Genomic DNA, 12,958 nt, shown 5'->3' with positions numbered 1-12,958 from the left:
CGACACCCCGGAAAGAATACGCACGCTGTCGGACTCGGCTCAAAAAAAAAAAAAAAAAAAAAAAAACAAGGAAAAAGAAACGCGATAGTTACGAGAGGTAAACCAGCGCGACATTCCCCAGGCACGAATCAACAATGGATGTAACAATAAAAAGAATCGGATGGAGGAGGATGGTGGAGGGTTGGTCGGTGGGGCGAGCGGGGTGGTGTGGTAGTGGTGGTGGTGGTGGTGGTGGTGGTAGTGGTGGTGGTGGTGGTGGTGGTGGTGGTGGTAGTGGTGGTGGTGGCGGTGGTGGTGGCGGTAATGATGGTAGCGGCGGTGGCGGCGGTAGTGATGGTAGCGGCGGTGGCGGCGGTAGTGATGTTAGCGGCGGTGGCGATGGCGATTGCGACGGTGGCGGCGGAAGGGGGATTAACGAGGAGGGACACGAAGAGAATCACGGAAATGTGGGTTCGGCTCACTCAGCCCATGACACCGCGCCCATGCGATGCATTAGCGCGCTTCACATGTGCATGCGCGTCTTTTAATGCCTCGCTATCCACGGCGTTTCTAGGCCGTTGCATAGGTGCAGTGCCTGCGTGCAACGGAGGTGCATACCAACGCGGAGTTTCATCGGGTGTGGCGAGAAGGGGTCGGAGGGGGAGATCAGAGCTGCCAAAATCAAGGGTTCAATGCGCCGATCAGCCGCCCCAATGCTCGAACGCGGGATGCACTCGTCCGTTGTCCAACGAATTTTCCGAATTCAGCGCCAATTATTTTATTCTTTGCTTCGCGAGCTTCCTGCAGTCTGTTTCTGCAATTGTTCAAGATTATCGTGGAAAAATTATCACGAGCCAATCTCCCAAACTCTGTAGGTTTTTATCAACAAATCGAACTTGGCCGCATTATGCCCGTAAGAGTAGACAATGATGGAATCGAGCCTACGATTATGCAAATCTCGCACCCCATCGAAATAAGCATTGAATTATTCAAAAGCAAACCACTGGATAGAGTTACGACAACGACAAGGGTTAGCCTTTGCAAAAAAAGGAAAATGAAAATTTATTAAGATGCCTTGCCACGCGATTCGACGACTAATTTCCATGCTAATCCAGACGATAATAAATATGTTACTCCCAAGCCTCCGGTGTAACCAGCCCATCCGATCCTTTTCAATCAAATGAGGAACCGGACGATTCACGTCCGTCAAATTCCGCAGGGAGGACGCGAATGGGGTGGCCGATGTCGAAAAAGAAAGAAGAGGCCGTTAAGGTGAATAACGTGGGTCGGGAAAGGCGTTCTCGGGGTAGTTAGTCGACGATGGGATATGAGTTGCGCGCAGTGTGCTCGTCGCCGGGAAATCGATGCTATCGTCGGACGCGGCCCATTGCGTGCGCCAATGCGTTATTGTATCGGATGGATGGAGCTCGGCGATGCCGTTCGCGGTCCCATTCGACTTATCTTTAATGAACGCGAGAGAGAGAGAGAGAGAGAGAGAGAGAGAGAGAGCCAGTTGTTACGTGTCAGCCCAGTGCGCCTCTCCTACTCTGTGACTCTCGTAATGCATCGTTGGCCGGTGAAGACGGGAAAGTCATCGTATATAAAAACGGCGTGGGCCGTTTTCAATGATGCCTCTCGCCGGATATATGTTCGAGCGAATTATAGCTGATCGATGAACAATGAGTTGTGTCGACACATTTTTTGCCAGCGGGGACTTCCTGTTCCGATGAACGCGCCGTGAAAAACGCGGGACTTTTCTATCCAAGGCCGTGGAATGAGTATCAATGGTGTTTTAAAGCATTAAAGTAATTTTCTTGAAGGTTTGAGCTTGTTACGCAAAAGGTGAATCGAGTCATCCTGCGATCAATGACTGACTCCATTTATGTAAATATCAGTGATATTGTAGTCTACGCGTTGATAATGTCCGCATGATGATTGTAATGGCAAAGAGTAAACACTTTTAAGCCTTGGATTTATAATCGCAGCACACTAACTTCTCGATATATTTAAATAATGAACTGTTTGGATAAAAATTGACGGTAACATCTTCAGTTTTTCAATATTTATTTTCCAACATATAATTCTACCGAGAACAGTTATATTTATATATATATATATATATTTTTTTTTTTATTTTTTTTTTTATCATTGTTTAATTAATCTTTATCGCTTAATTTTAAATCTATAACGAACGCTTTGATCACAAAACTCCTTATAAATAATGAAATAAAAAAATAAATAAAAAAACATAATAGCGTAAGTTGAAATTGCCAACTTGTGTGTCGAAGGACTTATTCGATATTGACCAATGGGGCCAAAAAAAAAAGAAAGACAGTCAAGAGTGGAAGAGAACGAAAGGAGGAGAGCGGAAAAGAGAGTGTACGTGAGGACAGTCCTACAGTTGCGACGAACTCGATAAAGGAACTATTTCCGGTTACTTGCATACGACAGAGAGAAGAGAGAGAGAGAGAGAGAGAGAGAGAGAGAGCGACGGCGATTGCATAGAACACGGGTGGGGAAATGTTGAGTAGGGGAAAAGCAAACCACTGCTACTCGATGGTTGACTGTATGATTTTGAATTGTCGTACTGAGCGAAAGGGAATGTCATTTTCACGGGGGGAGGGGGGGGCGGCTGAAGTAATACTCGTAGTAGGATGCGGGTCATACGGAATCATAGGTAAGCAGCAATTTAAATCGACACATCCAACATTAAGGCGTTACATACGACTTAGAGATGTTTTGTTTGCTTTTCACTGACTCGTAATATCGTTTGTCACCCGTTAAAATTGTCTGTTTATACTTTCATAAATTTATTTTGAACACGCCTATGGAGAATTAGGCTGAATATTATCTTTAGTCTTAATTATTATTATTATTTTAATGATCAAATTGACTTTGATAATTTTGCCATTCAACATTATCGTAATAATAAGATTGTACGCATTACGGTATAATCGAACTTTACTGTACTTTTTAATTTTCATAAATTGTGTATATTGGGTACATTATTTCAAATGCATTGGATGATTTGTTATGCGAATGGACGAAAATACATTTGCAAACTATAATTGCAAGTAATAATGTTTATAAGATTTTGATGAAAACCGTAACATTGATTTAGAATGACTTACGATTAATGTAAATGTTAATTTATAACTGAACAGTTAATATTTATTTGGACACAAGCAAATTTTTGATAAATCTTTTATTTTCTTCTAAAATATATTCGCACAATTAAAATACAAGTAATTATTGATTAGGATCTTCACAAATATTATAATGAATACATTATTATGTAGATATTGCTGTACTATATATATATATATATATATATATATATATATTACATACTATATTATGTGTTTAAATTACATTATTTCGTAATACCAATTCTATTTAAATTATTTCAATCTAATCTAGATTGACAGTAAAATCATAAAGTACAATATAAAGTTCCTATATTTCTAAACGAAAAAGTAATTTCATATTATGATGTGTTTGTTATTATTTCTCGTTAATAATTAATAATTCGTTATGATAATTATATCTAACTGAAAGTTATTTTAAAAACTTTATTAATTATAAATATTTAATTTTCGCATCTCTTGTGTTCTGCTATATTAGTCAAGAAAGCATGTATATTGTTATTAATATAGAACAATATTATATATGTGAAGATTAGTCCAATTTGTTAAATGTTGCATCAACACATAAGCCCACTGATCAAATCATGTATCCTTAATAATTATTATAAAGGCTTAATAGTCATTATAAAGACGTTTTTGTTGTCGTTGTTGTTTTTTTTTATTGCTGCTGCTATTTCTTTCATATTTTTTTTTTGTTTTTTTGTATTTTTTTGTTTTTTTTTCGTTTCTGCTTAAATTTAAAACGAACAATATCACTTCATTCTCAAGTGATACACCAGTGTAGTTACGAAAGCAGTTAAAATACAATGAATTCATCTCCAAAATTATTCCGATATGTTCCGAAGAGAACAGCCTCTATACGGTCAAATTTTGAAAATTGCAAAAAACCATCTCACGAGGAGTGGTCGCCATACCGATCTCGTCCTTGCATTTCCCATCGATGTGGCCGATCTTAAGAACGACCGCCTTGTCCTCGACGGTTTTATCCTTCAAGTATGTCGTTCGCCGCTCGACATAGAAATCCTCGACTTTCGTTGCCGGGTCGACCAGCAGCTCGACCTCCGTTTCCTTTTGCGTCCTCGTGTTATCCTGTGGGCAATGATCCTTATCGAAGCTGCCGTGGACGCCCTCGATCTTAAAGCACACCTTCCTATCGTCACCGCGACCCCTTCGCTTCGCGTTCGCTGCGTCGGTATCCTTACCATTAAACAAGTCAATCATGGTCTGCTCGATTCTCAGTCTCTCCTTCAAAAAGTCCTCGAGCATCGTCTTCCTCACGGATTTGGACGCTGCCGTCGTACCGACCTCTGACGCGTCGTAACTATTCTTTCCGTAAATTCCAGTCCGGGGCTTAAGTGTCCGATCAACAACGGGTTCCTCCAAGGCGACGGTGTTCATGCGCTTCAGATCGAGAGTATTGAGCTTATTGCGGAAATTCTGATGGCTTTCCGGGCTCTCTTCACTATCCTGGCTTGCGCGGTCCTCGTAAAGTCGGATAAGTCGTTGCGTCCGCGTTGCTGGATGATTATGACCTCGTCGGCTACGTGTCGGCTCCATAATTTGCACGGATTTGCGAACATTGCTTATCGGCTGTGACGACTGCTTTCGCTTGCTGCTTCGGGGCTGGTTCGACCAGGAAGTCAAAGCACTCAACATCGCCGGAAATCGTTGTCTGTGCACCGAAGATTCGGGCTTCTTGGCTCTTTGGGGATGGAGGATTCTGGCTGCAGGGCGCTTCGTTATCACGAGAGGATTTGTTATTTCCTGAATGGGCTGGTCATCGCGATGCCCAGTCGAATCGATAGAAAAGCAACGGGAGCACGTAAGGAACTTCATTGTTTAGTTGAGTTGGAGGTTCTTTTTACGAAGATAGCGTTCTTCGCCCGTTTTCTCTCTTCGTTTACGCTTCTCAATTGCCGGCTACTCGCAATTCTCCTCTCCCACTACTTTCTCCGCAAGTAATAAAGAAGCTTTCTTGCTTATTATCGCTGACTATATATATAGTCTTAACTTCGTAATGAAGCGAAGTAAGCTATTTTTTGTCAATAAGTTTCCATAAAAATTACGATAGTCGATCATTTACATTTAAGCAAATGATCGTATCGAGTTTAATAATCGTACGACTGGATTATTGTGATATTGTTATTTGGCCTAGAGCTTGAGCAAGCTCGCATCCTTTAAACGACAAAAATCGGTAAGACTCGAATAGAGTCAGAATAGAGTATCAATTTCTAAAAGGATAAATAGTCTATCGCCAGGAAGAAAATCGTCCTCCAATACAAGCTACCACACATATTCTATATAACTCTTTTATCACAAAACTTTATCACCTCCGATAGTTACGATCATGATCTTACTGAGGAAAACAAGGCGTCCACGCCCGGCGACGCATTGTCCTCGAAAGTCCGTCGTCTTCGCGGAGGTGTCGCGTTGTGTACTGATCATCTCGACAAAAGGGAGAGAGAGAGAGCCCCTCTCAACTACTACTACTACTTCTCTCTCTCTCTCTCTCTCTCTGTCTGTCTGTCTCTGTCTGTCTCTGTCTGTCTGTCTGTCTTAAGCAAACGCTCGTTTGCTCTATCTATCTCATTTAAAAGGAAAGCGAAGGCTCTTAAGTGGCTAGGGTGTGCCTTCTTGGGACATCCTCGCTAAAACAAGTCAAGCGAATAGGACAACGAAGAGCGAGAGGGTGTTCACGTGGGTGAGGTTCGAAGCAGGTGCACGTGTACGTGAGTTGAGCGATGATAAATAAAGGTAGGGATCGCCGATGGTGGTGGTGGTGGTAATGGGAGGGTAAGGAGAGGAGGAAGTGAAGCGGTTGTTTCTTTTTTAACGGTTGCTTGAGTTTTTCTGCAAGCAGATGTCAAGGGGATTGGTAACCGATCGTCAGCTTCGTATATCTTAGGCGTCACTTAGCCTCGTCTCTAAGTAACCAATAGTACAGCCATTGTGATTATAATTCGACGACGATTAACCACGGATGATTCTATGAAGCAATTGACGTTAGCAGGCGCTCCTATTTTAGGGAAAAATGCGCATTTGTTTGATGATATTGAGGCGAAGGACGCCAAGACGTTGTTGGACGTCAATTCCCTTGAATGGGTGTGGAATTGATGACAATAGCACCAGCATTTTAACAAGATGAAAAAGAAGATGGACTATGTATAACTTTGCATTAGGTTTCAATTACTGAATATAGCGCATTAACTTATGTTTATTAAGAAAAATCTATCAATTAGACGCTTCGTTCGATATTTTAATGGTGTTTGAAGTATTTCAATTATTTTTGTTCAATAAACATCTCATAATAGAGTGTCTTAAATAAATTTTCAGAAAGAATAACAAATAAATTTATAAATATATAAATAGCTTATTGTAATTATGTGCGATTCGAAAATTAAACTTAAATTTATTTATATTTTCCGTTTTATGAATAAATAACTATTTTATTATTAGTACTGACGTAAAGTATAATAAGGAAAAACTAGAGTATGGAATGTTAATACTGTTGAATAACGAAAAATTTCATCAAAAACTATTTACACAAATATATACATATGAACGTATGTACGTTTATGTATAAGCGAAATATTGATAACGAATGGATTTAACATAAATCGATGAAAGTGTTTAAAATTAAATATCAATTTTTAATGTGTTTTTTTTTAATGTTTTCCGGCATGAAGTTATTCATGAATATACGTCTCTGACTGGTGTATGTGGGTGCGCGCGCATGCGCATGCGCGTGTGTAAATATTATAATTATAGAATATAAAAGTATTTCTCAAAAGTATGTAAATAATACTATATAGTGTTAGTAATTTAGAATAAAGTAATATATTATTATTATTAAATTGTATTATCACATTTAATCGTTGAAAACTTAATTTTAACTTAATTATACGAATAATTTAATTTATTTCTCTAAGAAATCTTTTCATATGTAATATTATTAACATTTAAATATTAATGTGTTGTGGACGGTTACTTGCTATTCTGTATACTTTAATATTGATATATTTGACATAAGTACAATCATATATAATATTGTAATACGATGTAATGTATTTATCATTGAAACAATATTGTTATGAAAGTTTGTTTCAATTAAATGAAAAGTGTTTCACATATTTCGGTTAAAAATATAAATTTAATTTGCAAAAGAACATAATATTTATTATAAGAGATAACTAAAACTGCGGATGAAAGCTTAAATCGTTATTTATTTCATATGTATTTTAATGAATAAGCGACGAAATGAGAAAGCGAGTATGATCGCGTGATCGAAAAAATGTTGATAATTAAATATCAATTACACTTCTGGATTTATTTATTACGTTCTAATTTGTGTATATAGAATTTTTAAAGCATTATTTCGAATATAAAACTTTATTTGTCCTTTGTGTGAGCCCTTTGTATGTCATTTGATAAGAAACGATCGTATTTTATTTTTGTTAATAAAAGATATCTGTATTGACAAAATTCATCAGAGAATGTAAAAATCTTGATAAACATGCTGTAACTAAACAGCCTGATAACTACTTGTCGAGCTCATCTCATGATATTAAAGTCGATTTGAATATTGAATAGTCAAGCGTCAACATCGGCATACCCGTGCATTCGGCCATTATAAAAGCTACATAGGAAATTTGCTTTTTTATACTCTTACGGTTGAATGGCTATTTATATCGGCTAAGCATTGCATCCGCATTTTGCCAACGCCACTAGTGTGATTATACGTACGACGGAATTCAGCGCAGCGTGACGCACAAGATATTATTGCTGTATAAGTGTTATAGGGCGCGGGAGGGAGAAGCAGCAGGGATCGTCTCCTCCGTTATGTACTTTGTATTTCCTAGATGATTGACGCTGGGCCTGGTGAAATAAGCAATGTCATGGGAAGACGAATTGGCGGGAAGGACGAGAAAACGCGTGCGCGCATTGTGCGCGCGTGTATGTGCATGTGTGCGCGCGCGCGCACGACGAGCCGAAGCAGGGAGATATCTCGCACTGCGGTAACCTAAATATTCCATCAGCAGCACTAGATTGAATTGAATTGGATTCGGTAGTTCGGATTTTGTATTCCGAGATCAACATTTTTCACGACGTGCTTTAATGTTTTAACGATGAGATTATGTTATATTGAAAAAATTTACTCACATAACTATTTTCATTAATTTTTAGTCATGGTCATAGTCATGGAGATTAAAAAATTCATGTTAAACTAATTGTTAAACTTATAAACAATAATGTCTTTATACATTTAGTGCTTATGCCGTATTATTATTATTATTATTATTATTATTATTATTATTATTATTATTATTTGTTTGAAACAAATCGTAAGCAATTCGTCATTTTTAAATCATCGCATCAGCTTAATCGAATTTCCGTATATTATTGTCGCGATTGATCTTATTTAGTAAATTTACTTTTATGTAACTACAATTTAGTAACCATGAAATAGAAAAAGAAAATAAGTGTTAATTGCGTATTATAATTAAATACGGATGTACCTAATACCTCTTCTATTTGATTTACGAATAATTATAGAGAACAAAGATCCATTACCCAAAAGATTTTTGTTTTAATAGGAGAGTTTTTATAAGTAAGTTGAATTAGATGCTTCCGAAAATAACAATGCAAATTGTGCGACAATAATGACAATACAAATTTGTTTTTGTTCTTGCATATATTATGTAAGTATTTGAAAAGTTAATGTAGACTTAAAAAAGAAGACACGTATCAATTAAATAAGTTAACGTTAATATATTTCATCAATAATGTATACAATAACGAAAGAAAATATTGAATTATTGAATTAACATAATACAATAAATAAAAAGTTGTACGATAGATCTTGTTCCTATTTCATAGATGTCAAAAACAAAAAAGAACAAAACAAAAGAACAAAAAAAAAACAAAAAAAAAACAAAACACCAAAAAACAAAAAAAAACAACAAAAAAAAAACAAAGAAAACCAAAAATAAAATAAAAAAAAAAAGTGTAATATTCTTACAATTTAATAGGATTAATTACAGTTTTTTAGATAATAAAACTCTGCTCACCCGTTTCACTTTTTCTTGTTTCCGTAGAAATAATATGTCTATTAGTTGTAGTTTTTGTCGTGATTTCTAAATAATATACACGTCAAATATTAATTCTTATTATTATCTCTATGTTACAATCAAATATTTAGCTTTCGAGCAAGATATATAAAATAACAAAATTTTTTCTTACTTTTAATCGTATCGATCGAAGTATTTTCCTGAAGACTGCTTTTGTAAATTCTTCTTTTCGGCGAACCGTTGTCTCTGAAAACAATAGAATTTTAATTTAAAAATATATTTCTCTTATGGCGTGAATCGAGATTTTAATATATTTAATCCCAATACAGACGCTGCGATAATACTACTATAATTAGCATTTTAAAACGTTTTCAACTCAAGTCTTTTTTTCTTTTATCAAGTTCCTGATACATCAAAAATGTATGAGAGGATGAAAAATTACCTTAAAACCAAGTTATTAAGGTTCGCGAACCAATACCGATTTTTGTTTCATTAGCTACTTTAGGTATCGACAGATTTGAACATTTTTCTTTGTCGAGGACCCGCAATAATCTTAATAAGATGATGAAAGGTTGATGAAAAAATTAAGATGGAGAGTTTTATCAATTTCTGTGTTTATGGGCCTGGAAAAAAAAAAGATTCAATAGACAGAAGAAATTCCAATCAGCTAATGGCGGTAATAAAATTCTTTCAAGTAATTTGTTTTCTTCGTCAAAGTTTTATAACAAAATTGGTTTATTTCATTTTAGGTCGTTCATTTAAATATTAAAATTTTTTTTTTTTTTTATTACCGATTAAAATTTCTTATTAACGGAGAGAATCGCGCTTATATTTAAACTTATAAGTAAACGTCTAAAGTGGTATTGCTAAAATGAAAAAATTATTTAAAAATTTTATCTCATATTTTCGACTTAAATAATGACTCAATCAATTTTCAATGAGAGCATATATTCGCTACGAATTTAATAAACATTGATTAAATAAGATTTTCATTTTGTAAATTCTAGGAAAATGATATTTTCCTCCATTTTTTGTCGATTTGGATCTGTATTTTGTCGCTAATCGGTCATAATAATAGATAACATTCACCAAATGTCTTAAAGATAATGTAATTAGCTCTCGAAAAAGTTCTATTGGATTAATTTATTGTCTTAGCATTAAAAACTTTGTTTATCGAGATGGGGAAAAAAACGTTATTGACGGCAATTTAAATTCTCCATAATATTATAGATTTACTAATCAATATTGCATAACTTAAAACTTCCTCACCGGCGCAGCAATAAAGCAAGGAAATGCGGTCGCGACGAAATACTCATCCACGATTAAAGCCTTATAACAAGATTCCTCCAATTGAAAGCTTGGTGCGAATTATACAGTTTCCGGCCCCGATGCATCCATTACAAAGTATCCAAAGTATTCAAATAACCAAACAGCGGATAGGTGCACTCGGCTTTGGAAAACGCTCAATAAGTCACGTCATCCGATTAGTCCTCTTCAACGAAAATCTAATTTCATAATTGCGCGCGGTCACTCACGGCTTATCGAGCGACTAATGCAAATGATAGAAAATGGGAGCACACGCTTTGCGGGAAATGATCATTTTCTCGACCAACGCTTGGCACGGACTTTAGCGAATCGGCGAGCCGTCATCGCCGAGCTTTCTGTAGGCGCTCAACGCGTTAGATTGGCTTTTACGGCGAGGGAGCGAGGGAGAGGAAGGGATTGAGACGAATATATGATACTGGAAAAGCGCGTATAACGAGGTAGGCTCGGACGCACCCTGTCTCACGTGACGTCATGCTCGACAATATCATTCCGCTCTCCATTGGCTTTGCCACGTATTTCCGCCTTTTGACAAAGTAATAATCCGCCTCTTTCCTAACCCGATCCGACCTTTTTACGTATTCTCTTCGTGGCAAAATTTACACAGTTTTCCCGTGAATAAGCGCGTCGAGCCCTGTGCTAATAATTATTATTGGCGATAAATAACCTATTCGGTATTAAATCTTAAATATTATTGTGACATTATTATTGTAATTCGGTATTAGTACGCTACGTATCGCTAACGTATCGCTACCAATAGAATTAAGTATTTGATAAGTATGAATTGATAGCGGCAACGGAGGTAGAATTTATGTTTTGATTTATATTCAAAACAACATAACGCACAATGAGCGCCATGAGATTTTTTCGTTTTGTTTTGTAAGACGAGCTATTATAGCGTATCGTTGATTTAGTTGTTGTATAAGTCATTGGGTAAATTAGGTAAATCGTCCATTAAATAATATCTCATATATTGATTAAAAAATCGTTTTACGTTAATAATTAACTTTATTAATGCTATTACATATACTTTGAGGCAATTGGACGCTGAGTTCTGAATAGCGATCATGCTTATTTAATATTTTAACTTTTAATATAACATAAATTTTTAACTCGAGGTATAAATTTTCGTTATTAAACCGTGTTTCTTTGAAATTCGAAACTAAATTTATGAACAGTTCTTATTTATTGGCTCATTTGCGTCGGATAATGAACGGTGAATTATAAAAATCATCCTTATATACTCTAATGAATCGTCTTGAAACACATTTAAGATATTCATTATTTACTATTTCATTTTATATTAACTTTACAAGGGGTGGAAAGTTTATTTATTTATCTTTTTTTTTTCTTCATTTTTTTTTCATCTTATTTATCTTAAAACGAGTACGTCATAATATATTTAGTTTATGCACAAAGTTTATAGCTTATATAAATTGGCAATGCAGTTAATTTTTTATCACGTAGACACAGCTCGCTAATCAAAAACATCTCATTTACGCACATTGGCAGTTATGATGCACGAGCTCATTAATTTTCATGGAAGAAAATTGGTTTTATGTTGTTATTTAGTACCGACGATAATTAATTGCTTGGGATAACATTAAATAATCATTTGTTACAACATCCGTGTTTTGGTAGAAGTAATCGTTGTATTTTCTAAAATGAGGAAAATTCTAAAATCGGCAGGTACTTAAAATTTTTTACTAAAAATAATACTCTCAATATTACTCGATAGAGCTCGACAAAATTATTATTATGATTTCTTTTCATTTTTCAACTAAAGTGTCGTTGTATAGGAATAGCTTGGATAACTTGACGATTATAAATAGTACATTATTTTAAGAATAAATTAAAGGAATTTGCATTTGGTTGTAATCCACGGTTTTTCAAATGAAATTTCAGTTTCAAGTGTATAAAGTTTAAGTATTGTAAAAGCATTCTCAATTACTATAATAATCATGAAATGCACTCTTCCACATGCATGCACGCATGCATAATAAGCTCTGTACGGTTTGAAAGATTATTAAGCAACTTTATTAAAACAAATAATTGAGCAGACCGGTAGCTGCGGAGTCGCATTGCTCCAACTTCCTATAACACTTTAAGCGATATGGAAGTTGGGCGAGGAGATTTTAATCAATAATTTAGTGCCATTGGAGTGCGCAAGTTTGCGTCCATCAAACGTCAATTGGGCCGAGTCGAGCATCAAACATGTAATTCAAACGTAATCCCAAGACTCACTGATTCAATCCTAATTTGAGGTGGTCGCCTGCGTTGCGCAGCAGCCCATGAGCTTCGCCGTTCGTTAATTCACGCGTACTCCTGCCGTTGATGCTGCTAATCAGGTCGCCCTCTCTCACTCCCTGTTGAGCCGCTTTACTTCCTGGATTCACCTAAAAATAATCGAGAAGAAAATCGCCATTATTAACGGGAAGAGCG

At 36.1% G+C, this 12,958-nt stretch overlaps 1 protein-coding gene across 1 annotated transcript in view; it reads right to left on the bottom strand.

The window, feature by feature from the left end:
- Window positions 1-9,170: 9,170 nt before the first annotated feature.
- LOC105364137 (rap guanine nucleotide exchange factor 6-like) overlaps window positions 9,171-12,958 on the bottom strand; it is a 45,429-nt gene continuing 41,641 nt past the window's right edge. The window contains exons 2-4 of the mRNA XM_011502001.1: window positions 12,761-12,912; window positions 9,366-9,439; window positions 9,171-9,259 (exon numbers count right to left, since the gene is read on the bottom strand). Coding sequence (XP_011500303.1) covers window positions 9,171-9,259; window positions 9,366-9,439; window positions 12,761-12,912 — 315 coding nt within the window. The remainder of the gene's footprint in view (window positions 9,260-9,365; window positions 9,440-12,760; window positions 12,913-12,958) is intronic.

This window comes from Ceratosolen solmsi, unplaced genomic scaffold, assembly GCF_000503995.2.
Source record: "Ceratosolen solmsi marchali unplaced genomic scaffold, CerSol_1.0 scaffold23, whole genome shotgun sequence".
NCBI lineage: Eukaryota > Metazoa > Arthropoda > Insecta > Hymenoptera > Agaonidae > Ceratosolen > Ceratosolen solmsi.
Note: the sequence above shows the minus strand (reverse complement) of the source record. Positions and strands in the feature narration are given on the sequence as shown.